The following is a 13,218-nucleotide window of genomic DNA, read 5'->3' as shown; positions in this document are numbered from 1 at the left end:
AAAGAGGAGTCGGTAGTGAGCCCCAAAAGAGCAGACCTCACCGGGATGCGGTGGGGGCCACGCCGAATCACTCACTTGGGAGAGCTGGGGCCGGCCTCCTCAGATGCAGCCTTGGGCCTCCTCCGGTTCCCTTCCAGGAGGGCCTTGAGGTGCTGCAGCTGGAAGGCAGGGAGAAGAGGGGCAGTGGGCGGGGTCTGCGGAGGCACTGGGGTCCCCGCTGCCTGAGCCTCACCTCTTGGGCCTGCAGGAGGTTGGCGTTCCACAGCTGGCGGATGACCACTTCGCACTGCTGAAGCGTGGTGGGCTTGCGCAAGTGCAGGGGCAGATTCATCACGGGGGGCTGCTTGCCCTTGTGCTGGCTGCCTGCCACCCAGGGGGCTGCTGAACTGGACGTCTCCACTTCTTCATCTCTGGAACAGGCACTACAGCAGCCCAGAGCTAGCCTGCCAGGATTGGTCTAACCACCCGCCACCTCTCTTGAGGGCGGCATCCACACCAGTGTGCGGCTGGTGTGGGGAAGAAGGGTGTGTCTACACAGCCTCCTCGGGGTCTGGTTCCCTTCTGCTGACCAGGGTGCTCCAGACGCCAGGTGGCGGGGGTGGGGGGCCACTCTGGTGCCAGCTGTGACCTGGGCGTATCCCTTCCTCTCCCCTCAAGGTGCACTGAGGGTCAGATGTGGTTCAAGCTGTGTGACTGCCCTCAGTCCTGACCCCACACCCGTGGGGCTGGTTGAGAGGGACTCTCAGTAAGGACCGTGCAGAGAAGCAGGACCCCGTCCTGCTGGCTGAACTACCCAGGGGACAACAGGGTCTCTTCGGATGCAAAGTCCAGGTTCACTGCTGCTTTCCAGGAAGTCCCAGAAACAGGTGTCAACCCGGTCTTGCTCTGGCCTGCTGGCTCTGTGCCTTGCGGAGGCCAAGCACATTTCCCAGGGTGAGCCCAGGAACCCAACTTACTGTTGTTCTTTTGCTTGTTGTCTTGGTGAAAAGCAAACTAATGTAAAGGCCAAGTTACTTGGTTCCATTTCTGTGAGAAATTAGTTTCTGGGCTGCTGTTGGCACCCTCGTGTGGGCTCAGGTCAGCACAGGGCATTGCCCGCCAGATGGGCCTGCCTGGAGTGAGTCTGCTTTCACTCTGGAGACTGACCCATTTGGAAGGGCAAGGCAGCTGGCTGCTTCCAGAATGTGAACCTACGAAATGCAACGCTGGGCCCACAGGGTACAGGTGAGCCCTTACTTGGCCTGCCCCTGCACCCCTGGAGCGTTGTCCCGCTTGCTCTTGTGAAACAGGGCAGCAGCTGGGGTCTTCTCTTCCAGGTCCGTCTTCGGAGGAATGTCAGTTTTTGAGTCTTGCTTCTTGGAGAAGCTGGGCCGGGGCCTGGCCTTTCCTTGAGAGTTGGCTGTAGATCAGACCCAGACAGGGCAGTCACTGTGGGTGGGCATCAAGAGCCAGGGCCCACGTCCTCCAGGATTGGCTGTGAGTGCCCAAGGAGCGCCTGCCCTCTGCCTCGGTTTCCTCCTTGTAAAGGAGAGATGGTAACAGAGTCCCCATTGTGGGGGCTGCCAGGTGACCCAAAAAGGGGGTCTGTGGGTGGTGCCTGCTGAACGCTCTAAAACTACTGCTGCTGTAGAAGCTGGCCTCCCCCTACTTGTACTGGGTCAGTCTCCCATGCCTCGGGGAAGTCCAGGGGTCAGGGTGGCCCCGCAGCTGTTCCCTGACTCTGAAGCAGCACCCCATTTGGGGCAAAATGAAACTGTATGAGAGTTCTGGGACCCGGCCTGCACAGACTTCCTTTCCACGGACAAGGCCCACGGCCTGCCTAGGCCCTGCGTGGAAGGGGCAAGGGCCACACCCGGGGAGGATGCCTGGCCTCTCAGGGAGGCCGAGTGCAGAGAAGGGGCTATTAGCTCCCCTCACTCTGCAGAGGACACCACAAGCCCAGAACGCTAGGCAGGGCTGTCCCACCTGTATCCACCTGCTTTCAGGTGTTTGTCGTGTTTGACAAGCAGGGCTTCTGCCAGGCTGCCCTTGGAAGACCACTTAGGAAGGCTCAGGGGCTCCTCTCTTTGTATGCAGGCAGGGTGTGCCTGCCACAGGACCTTGTGCCCCACGTTGATCTGACGTTCACTTCCTTTGTAGCCAACCCCGCTTTCGCTTTCGTAGTCTCCCTCTGGCCAATCCATGGTCCTGTCACACCCCGCCTCGGCTCCTTCCTGCTGGTGTCAGCTGACGGCACCTGGCGGCCACCCTCTCTGGCTCCCTTCAGCTACTCCTTAACCCTTAAGTCCACAGAGCTTGGCAAAGGTGCAATCTGGTCAGCACCCCACACTGGCCATCGGGGCCCAGGGCCCCAGTGGGGCACGTGCCCCTCCCCTGACCCTGAGTTCACAGAGGGTGCTGGCATGCCACCTGACAAGGTCGAGTTTGAGACGGACTTGATGGACTGAAAGCTGGAATTGGAGGTGCTGCCTGTGGGAAGTGCACCGGGTTAGTCTGAGATGGTGGCAGCACCACCTTGGTCCCAGCTTTCCCGGACACTTCTGTGCCCCGCTGTTGGGAGGGGCCAGGCCACCCGTACCTTCCTCCTGGCCCTGCAGGCCTGTGTGTTTGTGTTTGTGTTTGTGTTTGTGCAGAGCCCTCCCCCCCTGCTCTGGTGAGGCAGAACCAAGGCCAAGGGGAAGGTGATTTCTGGAAGGGCCATCCAGAAAGCAGCGGGCTTGGGCCCGAAGAAGCAGGCCCTGAATGGGAGGATGGCCTCTTCTGATAGCCCACTGGGGACCCCCGACCCTGCAGGACTGGGACCATTAACAGGCCCTGCCACTTGCCCAGGATAGCTCACTGGAACTGCTCTGCTCCGCTCGAGGAGGGCCCACCACCACTGTTCCCATATTCCATGTCCCCTAGGAAGGGAGCCCCGGGACATCCCCAGACTGGGGCATACCAGGCTAACACCTCTCAGACCACCTCTTGATGTCAGACTTGGCCCCAAAGGTATGTGGGGGGAACAGGCCCAACACAGCCTGAGTCTCCCTGGGCTGGGCTGGAGGACAGGCAAAGAGAAAGGGGCTGTCACGATGAGGAAGGGCCTTAGACGAGTGACTGCAGGTCTCTCTGTCTCTACACTTGGTCACAGCAGACATGGCAGGGAGGATCCCCAGAAGGACTGTGCCCACAGCCGTCTGTGCCAGAGGCACAGGGCTGGGGGCTGCCATAGCAGCAACCCAAGTAAAAGAATCCAGCAGAGCAGCAAGGCTGGGGGCCCGGGGGCAGGGTGGTGGTGGCAGGGGTGGGGTCTCGGCAGCCCCACCCCAAGCTGCTCTTCCTGCTTCCTTACTGCAGACTTCAGGCCTTGGGATCCCCGAGAGCCCCACCTGCTGTGCTTGGGTGCACAGTCACCCACACCATGCCGGGGGGTGGGGGGCAGTGGTGTCTGTCCAGGTCCCCCAGGATTCCTCCCCACTGGGATAGTACATGGGCCAGTGCAGCTAGCTGGGTAGACACAAGCACTCTGGAGGGGCTACTCCTGACAGAAGTAATTTCCCATCAGGCACCCAAGGGCCTCAGTCTTACCTTTCTTTGGCTTTTGATTCATTATTAGCTTGTAATGGAGATCTGAAAGCAAGCATGTGCACTGGTCATTTTTGAAACTGCAGCCATTTGGGGAGAAGAGGTTTTGGCTTGCCCTGTGCACTCCCCGCTGAACCCCTGAGAGACCTCACACATGACCTTAGCAGCCAGGACACTGCCCCATGGGCCAAGCCTTTACCCTGGGTGTCTTAGGGCCAGCAATGCCTCTAGCTGTTCCCTGAGCCAGAGCCCTTGGGTGAGAGCCTCGCCAGGAGTCCATTCCTCTGCCCATGACATCTATAGGGCACCCTCTGCTAGGTGGAGCCCCAAGCTCCAGAAGAACAGAGGTGAGTGAGTCAGGATGACCCAGTCCTCCAGGAGCCCCTAGTCATGGATGAGCAAATGCGGTCAGAGCAATGATCAAGTGACACCCAGAACGTGGGCTGGCCACATCCAGCCTGGGCATCAGGGAGGGACAGGGGTGAGACTCAAGACTCCTTATGTCAGGAGGAGGGAGTCCTGACATCATGGTGAGCCCTTGATCTAATAGCACTTCAGGTAAAGGCAACAGGAGAAAGGTGGGGAGAAACTGAGACAGGGCTAAGAATGTGGGGGCAGGAGTTCCAACTAAAGCATAAGGGAGAAGAGAGGACAGCAGTGTCCCACCGTGATAGGCCTTAAGTTCTGCTTCAGGCCTGGCCCATGGCGGTGAGGAGCCACCAGCGGGGCAAAGTTAGGAAGGACCTGCCCTGAGGAGACGCGGGGGCAGGGGGAGGTGTCCAAGGAGGGGCTGGATGGGAATGGCAAGTCGGCTCTCGATCTGTGTTTAGTTTGTGAAAATCACTGAGCTGTACACTCGCACTTTTTACTTCCATGAAAGTTTTTAGAACAGGCGGGCCCGACTTGCCTAGAGAGGAGACTGCGACCCGGCTTACTGTGGGAAACGCTACACAGCCAGACCACCCTACCAGATCACCAGATGGTGGGGCGGCCCCGTCGACCCCGCCCACGAAGACCCAGGTTTGGGGCCCGGGGGTGCGGAGGAGGCAGGGAGTCCGAGACCCACGTAGCAGGACCCGGGGTGGGGCTTGCTGCCCTGTGTCCTCCTTATACCCTGTTTAAGGGTTTCTAAACCTCGTGTTCTAGAGTCCACGAGTGTTTCGGTACTAGAGGCACCCGGGAGCGGCAGGTCTGCCTCTCCCTCGGGCCCCAGCCGCGGAAGACGCCTCACTCGCGGCCGCGGCGCCCGGACTCACCCTTGTTCTCCCGCTTGAGGTGCTCGATCTCCTCGTGGAGCTTGACCAGTGTCTCCGAGTGCTGCTGCTGCAGGAACTGCAGGCTCTTCTCCAGGTCCACGACCCGCTTCTGCGCCTCGATGAGCCCAACCTGCGTGCTGTGCTGCGCGGGCTGGAGGATGGCGGGCGGGCGCAGGCGCGACGTGCCCCGGGAGCCCGGGAGCCCCGAGCTGGGGGGCCGCTGCCCGGCCGCCGCCACCCCCGCGCTCATGTCGCCGCTGCCGCCGCCTCTGCCGCCGCCTCTGCGGTCGCTGCACTCCCACTTGGTGGCTCGACTGCCCCGGCCTGGTGCCGCGTCGCCATGGAAACGGGCGCCAGCGGGCGAGGGGGGCGGGGCGTGCGGCGGGGCGTCGTCTGTGATGCCCGAGAGACCACGCTGCTGGTGGGGGTGGGGCCTGCGTCAAGTTTGCCTGAGCTCGTACACCCTGACTTTGAAAGGCATCCTCTGAATTAAGGTCAGATAATCGTCCGCCTTTACAGTAGGTCTTACTGTCCAATTTTCTATGCTTGTTTATTTTAATAGTTCGCTTCTGGAATAGATGATATGGATTACATATTCAAAAATCCAAAGGTAGAGGACTTTCTGCTTTATGAAATGTGGACAGAATATATGAAACAGCCACCTGGAAACAACGAGAAGAACAAAAAGCAAAGTGGACGAAGGCAGCTCTTGAAAGAAGAGCTGCTTGGGGCGCCTGGGTGGTTCAGTTGGTTAAGTACCCAACTCTTGAGTCTGGCTCAAGTCACAACTGCGAGATGGAGACCCGTGTCAAGCTCTGCGCTCTCGAGAGCAAGGAGCCTGATTGGGTCCCTCTCTCACCCTGTCTGTCTCTCTCTCTCTCTCCCTCTCTCCTCTCTCTCTGCTCCTCCTCCGCTTGCCTGCTCTCTTTCTCTCAAAATAAATAAATAAAACTATTTTTAAAAAGAAGAGCTGCTTTTTCCCTGAGCTCTCTCTTCTGGTCAGTCAGACCTCAAACAGGAAGCCACAGTCCTATTGGCTGCAGAAGGCAGAGGATGGAGTTTGGGAAGGACACTGCAGCTGGAAACTGAGGGGGCAACACAGTGAAGTTTGGAGCCTCTGCAGGTGAGGAGTTGAAAGCAATAAACTTCAAATATGTGGCTGGCCTGAACTGCCCACAGAATTCCAGGGATTCCAGGGAAAGAGAAAGAGCTGGAAGGCCAAAAGCTGAGAAGAGATTCATTTGCTGCTAGCTCCAGGGGAGACAGAATTTGGAGTCTGACAGAGGAGCTTGGTAAACGCCTCAGTTTTTCTTTTAAACCCCAAAAGGATCACACCTTGGTAATAAAGACTATGTTCTAGAAATAAGAGATTTGCCTTAGAACTAAGGGCAAAATCAGAAAATACCCACCCTCATAAAACTTAAAAGCCCAGCCTCCGCAAGGTTTTGGTGATGTTCCAATAATTCAACCCCCTGGAGAACAAAACTCAACACTCTTCAGAGAATTATAACAGAACCCAGAGTCTCTGTGTCCTGTCATCCATGATGTCTGATATACAATAAAAAATACCAGACATGCCAAGAAACAGACAAATGTGACTGAGTCACGAGAAAAAAAATCCAGATTCAGTCAATGGAAATAGATCTGCAAATAATACTAGATAAGAAAAGTTACAGGAAAGTATTTTATAATGAATGTGATTAAAACCTACAGAAAAAGATGGCTATAGTGAGTGGAATCATAGAAAACATTTTAAATGATTGATAAAGCGTTAAAAATGAAAGGAAAAAAAAAGGAAATCCTACAACTACAAATGTACCTGGATTTCTGGTTTCCTGGTCCAGCCTTGGCAATCATCACTGCCATCCGCACAAAAGAGAAAGTCGCTGACAAGCTGAAAAATCAATGAACTCTTCTTAGATCCATCAGAGAACTGAGATCACAGGACAAACGGCTGCCCCCACATTGGAGAGACAGAGAATCACAACCCACTGGAGCATCAATCTCTGTCTGAACCACTACCAGGGGAGGAAAAGCTAAACTGTAATTGATGAATTGCTGGTGTGGCCAGTGTAGACAAGGGTTAAAGAGTTCAGGGGGCAGAGGTCCAATCTTAAGGGGCCCCGCACCTTTGTGAGTTTAACCTCCAGGAGCCCTACCAGATTCTCATGAGGAAGAAAGATGGAAAAATCCCCTTGTGGTCCCAACAGGAAGAGGGTGAGGCAGCCATTTTGAAGTATTGCCCAGAGCTTTCTGTTTCAGGGATTTCCCTCAAAACAAACTAAGACAGCCCCAAATGCCAAACCGGCTGGGATTTTAATAGAGCCTGACAGACCTGGAGGAAAAGAAATACCTAACTCTAGCCGCTTCTAGCCTTCCCCTCTCTCCACATCTTTCCACCACATCAGTGGGGGCCTGTGTAAAAATGGGATACAAGCGAAAGAATTGCCCATCTCAGAACTAATTTAAGAAGTGTCTAGGGGCATCTGTGTGGCTAAGTTGGTTAAGCATCTGACTCTTGATCTCAGCTTAGGTCTTGATCTCAAGTTCACGAGTTCAAGCCCTACATTGGGTCCCATGCTGGGCATGAAGTCTACTTTAAAAATAATAATAATAATAATAATAAGTTTCTAGGAAAACCCAAAGATAACAAGGAAGACAAATTGAGGGCACCGGAGGAATATTTTGCCTCTGACACCTATGGCTGCAACAAGCAATAAACATGGACTAAACCCTGGCAAGATAAACAAAATCTCATGCTACAGGCCTGTTTACCTCAGTTTCTTCTACACAACACATCATATCGAAATTTCAACAAAAAATTACAAGGCATACTATGAGGTGCCTGGGTGGCTCAGCCAGTCAAGTGCCCAACTTCGGCTCAAGCCATGATCTCACAGTCCATGAGTTCAAGCCCCACATTGGGCTCTCTGCTGTCAGCACAGAGCCTCCTTTGGATCCTCTATCTCCCTCTCTCTCTCTCTCTCTCTGCCCCTCCCCAGCTGGCTCGCTCTCTCTCAAAATTAATATACCTAAAAAAAATTACAAGATATACTAAAAGACAAAAAAAAAAAAAAAACCCACATAGTTTGAAGGGACAGAACAAGCATCAGAGCTAGACTTGGATCTGGAGAGATGTTGGAATTATTGAATTGAAATTTTTATTTTTTCACATTTTATTTTATTTTATTTTTTATTTTAAAGAGAGAAAGAGAGTGCAAGCAGGGGAGAGGGGCAGAAGGAGAAAGAGAGGATCTTAAGCAGGCTCCATGCTTAGCGAGGAGCCTGACACGGGGCCTGATCCCATGACCTGAGCTGTAATCAACAGTCAGACTTCAACTGACTGAACCACCCAGGCGCCCCATCAGGTTGGGAATTTTAAACAACTATGATGACTATGCTAATGGCTCTAATGGAAAAAGTGGACAATATGAAAGAATTGATGGATAATGTAAGCAAAGAGATGTAAACTCTAAGAAGGTAAAGGAAATGTGTGAAATCAAGAACGCTGTAACACAAGTGAAGAATGCCTTTGATGGGCTTATCGGCCGACTGGGCAAGGCCAAGGCAAGAATCAATGAGCTTGAAGTTATGTCAAGAGAAACTTCCAAAACTGAAATATGAAGAGAAGGATGAATGAAAATGACAGAACAGAATATCCACAAATCCCGTGACTGTTTCAAAAGGTGTAACATATGTAGAGTGAGAAGACCGGAAGGAGAAGAGAGAAAGGAACAAAAAGTATTTACAGCAATAACGACTGATAATTTCAAAAATTAACGAAAGACAACAAATCACAGATCCAGGAAGCTCAGGGAACACCAGGCAGGAGAAACACGCACAAAAAATCTCCTCCTGGGCATATCACATTCTCATTGGAGAAAATTAAAGACAAAGAGAAAATCTGGAAAGAAACCAGAGGAGGAAAAAAGAAAAAGAGCTTTCATAGTAAGAAGTAAAGATAGAATCACATCGGATTTCTCCTCAGAAACCACGCAAGCAAGAGAGTGAAGAAAGATATTCATGTTGAAAGAAAAAAGCCACAAACTTAGAGTACTGTATCTAGCTACATTTTCCTTCAAAAGTAAAGAAGAAATAATAAAGACCTTCTCAGACAAACAAAAATTGAGGAACTTCGTTGCCTGTAGACCTGCTTCGTGAGAAATGTTAAAAGAAATTCTTCAGAAAGAAGAAAAATGACATAGGTCAGACACTAAGATCTACATTAAGAAAAGAGCATTAGAGAAGGAATAAATGACGGTAAAAAAAAAATTGCTGTTTCATATTCTTAAAACTTAAAAAAATTGTGGGGCTCGAACTCACAACCCCAAGATAAAGAGTCACATGCTCCACCGACTGAATCAGCCAGGCACCCCTTCTTTTTCATATTCTTGTTTTTAAGTTTATTTATCTATTTTGAGAGAGAGGGAGAGAAAAGTGCAGGAGGGGCAGAGAGAGGGGGAGAGAGAGAATCCCAAGCAGGTTCTGCACTGTCAGCGCAGAGCCCCATGTGGGGCTCAAACTCACAAACCGTGAGATCATGACCTGAGCCAAAATCCAGAGTTGGATGTTTAACCGACTAAGCCACCCAGGCGCCCCATCATATTCTTAATTAATCTTACAGATAACAGTTTGTTTAAAATAACCATAGCAAAAAACAATCATCATCATAGCAACAATGCATTTGGTAATTATAGTTTATCAATAAGTGAATGACAGCAATGCTATCAGAGATGGGAGGGAGAAATCAGAAATATTCTAAGGTGAGGTGCTATGGTGTTATTCTAAAGGGAACTTGGATTCACTGTAAGTGTATACTCAAGGGCAAACACTTAAAATAATTTTAAATCAAAAGTATAATTGATATGCTAAGAGAAGAGAGAAATGGGATAATATAAAAGGTTCGGTTAAAGGGGTGCCTGGCTGGCTCAGTCAGAAGAGCATGCAACTCCTAATCTTGTTGGGATTGGGAGCTCAAGCCCCACGTAGAGATTACTGAAAAATAAACAAACTTAAAAAAAAAAAAAGTCTGAGTTAAAGCCAGACAAGGTGGGAAAAGAGTGGAAGACAAAAAGAGAAACAAAGAGCAATAAATAGAAAACAGTAACAGGGGCGCCTGGGGGGCTCAGTCAGTTGAGCATCCGACTTCAGCTCAGGTCACGATCTTGCAGTTCGTGAGTTCGAGCCCCGCGTCGGGCTCTGTGCTGACAACTCAGAGCCTGGAGCCTGCTTCAGATTCTGTGTCTCCCTCTCTCTCTGCCCCTCCCCTGCTCATGCTCTCAAAAATGAATAAATGTAAAAAAAAAAAAAAAATGGTGTCAGGAACCTGAGAAAAATCACTTCTTACTGAAGCAACATCACAGTTGACTGTTTAACATTACAGTTTTTTGACAAGGCAAAAGGAAAAGTCACTGTGGAATAGAGTTTTCATTCTCTGGCAAAGGAAATATGTACATTCTTCAGAAACAAATTTCTCTGGGACCCATATGGAGGGATTGAGCATTTTGGTGGCTTGGATACGAAACATTGAGTAGAATGGATGATGTTTTCTAGAGTACTTTCCCATAGTGCCTGGGTGGCTCAGTCGGTTAAGTGTCTGATGACTCTTGATCTCAGTCCAGGTCATGATCTTGCAGTTAGTGAGTTTGGGCCCCACATGGGGCTCCGTGATGATGGAGTGGAGCCTACTTGGGATTCTGTCTCTCCTTCTCTCTGCCCCTCCCCCACTGGTGCTTGCATGCTCTCTCTCTCAAAATAAACATGAAAAAATGTCAAAATAGTAGGAAAAGAATACTTTCCTTAAGAGACAGGCAAGTCAGATGGATATCCATTTTATCATTTTTCCTTTTAAGTGTATATTTTCCTTTAATAAAATTAAGAGATAATGAAGATCTTTTAAAATCTACTGTCACAGAAAGATTTCAGTCTTCGCTGCCACTATTCACAACGCCCCAGACATGAATACTACATATTGGGGCTCTTTTTTCTAGTAGTTACCTCCATAGCTTTCGGTGATGTGCTTTTGCTATGACTTTTTGAAGTTTATTTATTTTGAGAGAGAGAGAGAGAGACAGAGAGAATCCTAAGCAGGCTCTATGCTGTCAGCACAGAGCCCAATGTGGGGCTCGATCTCATGAACTGTGAGATCATGACCTGAGCTGAAATCAAGAGTCAGCCACTTAACCAACTGAGCCACCCAGGCACCTTTACTATTTCTTGATTTACCAAAATGAGCCACACCCACCGGCTTCCTTTCCTGTTCTAATGAGTGAGGGTTTAACTCACTTCTATCACCAGTCCCACATTCTAATACAGTCCCATTATTATTCTTAGCTCCTCTCTTATTTATATTTGTAATCTTACATCTTTAGTTTTGGTTTTACCTCATTTTACAGCAAGCGAAGTGTGGCCGTGGGCTCGCGAAACCATGATGTTGTCAGTGCCTCTGTCTGGAACTCACCGGTCCTACTGTATTTCCCATCGCCCTGAAGGACGGCGGAATGGACTTTTGAAGATTTGCTTCTGGTGTCAGCTGGGTGAAATCACTTGGTGGAGCTAGCGTAATGTCCCGGAGAGATGCGGGATGTGCTTTGAAGCAGCCACTAATGTGTAGTGAAGTTTCTTTCCCCGAGGCAAAGATATCCAAAGACTTCAGGAATCAAGGGGTAGAAGTGGGAGGAGCTTGTTTCACTGTAACTGTTTTAATGACCTACCAGTAAAGTTTCAACTTCCCACCCCCACAGCTTTGGGTTCTGCTGGCTTAGAGGTCTTGCTTGGTTGCCACAGGTGGCAAGGGACACGCTGGTTCCACTGAACAGGAAGCTGAGACTGCCACCTGGTGACTTTGTCAGGCAAAAAGGGGGTTGCTGTACTGGTTGGGTGGCTGGGCTTGATTATCAAGCGTAAATCGGTTTGCTACTCCAGAATGGGGGCAAGGAGGAACACCTGCAACCCAGGAGATTCTCTTGGTAATCTTACGTAGGGCTCCCACATTCTGTGGTAAAAACGACGGAAAACTATAGCAACCTAAAACAGGCAGGACTAAGGGGCGACTGGGTGGCTCAGTCGGTTAAGCGTCCGATCCTTGGTTTTGGCTCAGGTCATGATCTTTCGGTTCAGGGGTTCTAGTCCCTCATTGGGCTCTGCGCTGGGAGCCTGCACACTCTCTCGCGCGCGCAAAATAAATAAGCCTGCTAGGAATTTACCCAAGGGATACGGGAGTGCTGATGCACAGGGGCACTCGTACCCCAATGTTTATAGCTGCACTTTCAACAACACCCAAATTATGGAAAGAGCCCAAATGTCCATCAACTGACAAATGGATAAAGAAGATGTGGTTTATATATACAATGGAATACTACTTGGCAATGAGAAAGAATGAAATCTGGCCATTTGTAGCAACATGGATGTAACTGGAGAGTGTTATGCTAACTGAAATAAGTCATACAGAGAAACACAGATACCGTATGTTTTCACTCATATGTGGATCCTGAGAAACTTAACAGAAGACAGTGGGGAGGGGAAGGGGGAAAAAAAAGGTTGCAGAGAGGGAAGGAGGCAAACCATAAGAGACTTAAAAACTGCGAACAGGGGCGCCTGGGTGGCTCAGTCGGTTAAGCGGCTGACTTCGGCTCAGGTCATGATCTCACAGTCCGTGAGTTCGAGCCCCGCGTCGGGCTCTGTGCTGACAGCTCAGAGCCTGGAGCCCGTTTCAGATTCTGTGTCTCCCTCTCTCTCTCTGCCCCTCCCCTGTTCATGCTCTGTCTCTCTCTGTCTCAAAGATAAATAAATGTTAATAAAAAAAAAAAAAAAAACAAACAAAACTGCGAACAGCGGCGCCTGGGTGGCTCAGTCAGTTAAGTGTCAGACTTGGGCTCAGGTCATGATCTCGTGGTTTGTGAGTTTGAGCCCCACGTCAGGCTCTGTGCTGACAGCTCAGAGCCTGAAGCTTGCTTCGGATTCTGTGTCTCCGTCTCTCTCTGCCCGTCCCCCACTTGTGCATTGTCTATCAAAAATAAATACAATGTAAAAAAAATTTAAAAACAACAGCAACAAACTGAGGGTTGATGGGGGTGGAGGAGAGGGGAAAGTGGGTGATGGGCATTGAGGAGGGCACCTGTTGGGATGAGCACTGGGTGTTGTATGGAAACCAATTTGACAATAAATTATATATTTAAAAAAAGTATATTTCAGAAAACACTGAATTTATAAAAACAAATAAATAATAAAACAGGCAGAACCATTTAAAGCACAAAAACTTCCAGAATAAAGGGGCACCTGGGTGGCTCAGTGGGTTGAGCATCTAACTTCGGTTCAGGTCATGTTCTTGTGGCTCGTGAGTTCAAGCCCCACATCGGGCTCTCAGGCTCTCGGGCTCTCTGCTGTCAGCGCAGAG

General features: G+C 50.3%; 1 protein-coding gene across 1 annotated transcript; it reads right to left on the bottom strand.

The window, feature by feature from the left end:
• Positions 1-9: 9 nt before the first annotated feature.
• Positions 10-6,689, bottom strand: LOC131489612 (coiled-coil domain-containing protein 74B-like). The gene is made up of 7 exons (XM_058691620.1): positions 6,643-6,689; positions 4,824-5,257; positions 3,571-3,612; positions 2,410-2,469; positions 1,237-1,399; positions 233-410; positions 10-158 (listed from the first exon to the last, which is right to left on the bottom strand). Exons 1-7 carry the CDS (start codon positions 6,687-6,689, stop codon positions 72-74), a joined length of 1,011 nt encoding a protein of 336 aa, XP_058547603.1. The 3' UTR covers positions 10-71.
• Positions 6,690-13,218: the final 6,529 nt, after the last annotated feature.

Source organism: Neofelis nebulosa, chromosome 11 (genome assembly GCF_028018385.1).
Source record: "Neofelis nebulosa isolate mNeoNeb1 chromosome 11, mNeoNeb1.pri, whole genome shotgun sequence".
Taxonomy (NCBI): Eukaryota; Metazoa; Chordata; class Mammalia; order Carnivora; family Felidae; genus Neofelis; species Neofelis nebulosa.
Note: the sequence above shows the minus strand (reverse complement) of the source record. Positions and strands in the feature narration are given on the sequence as shown.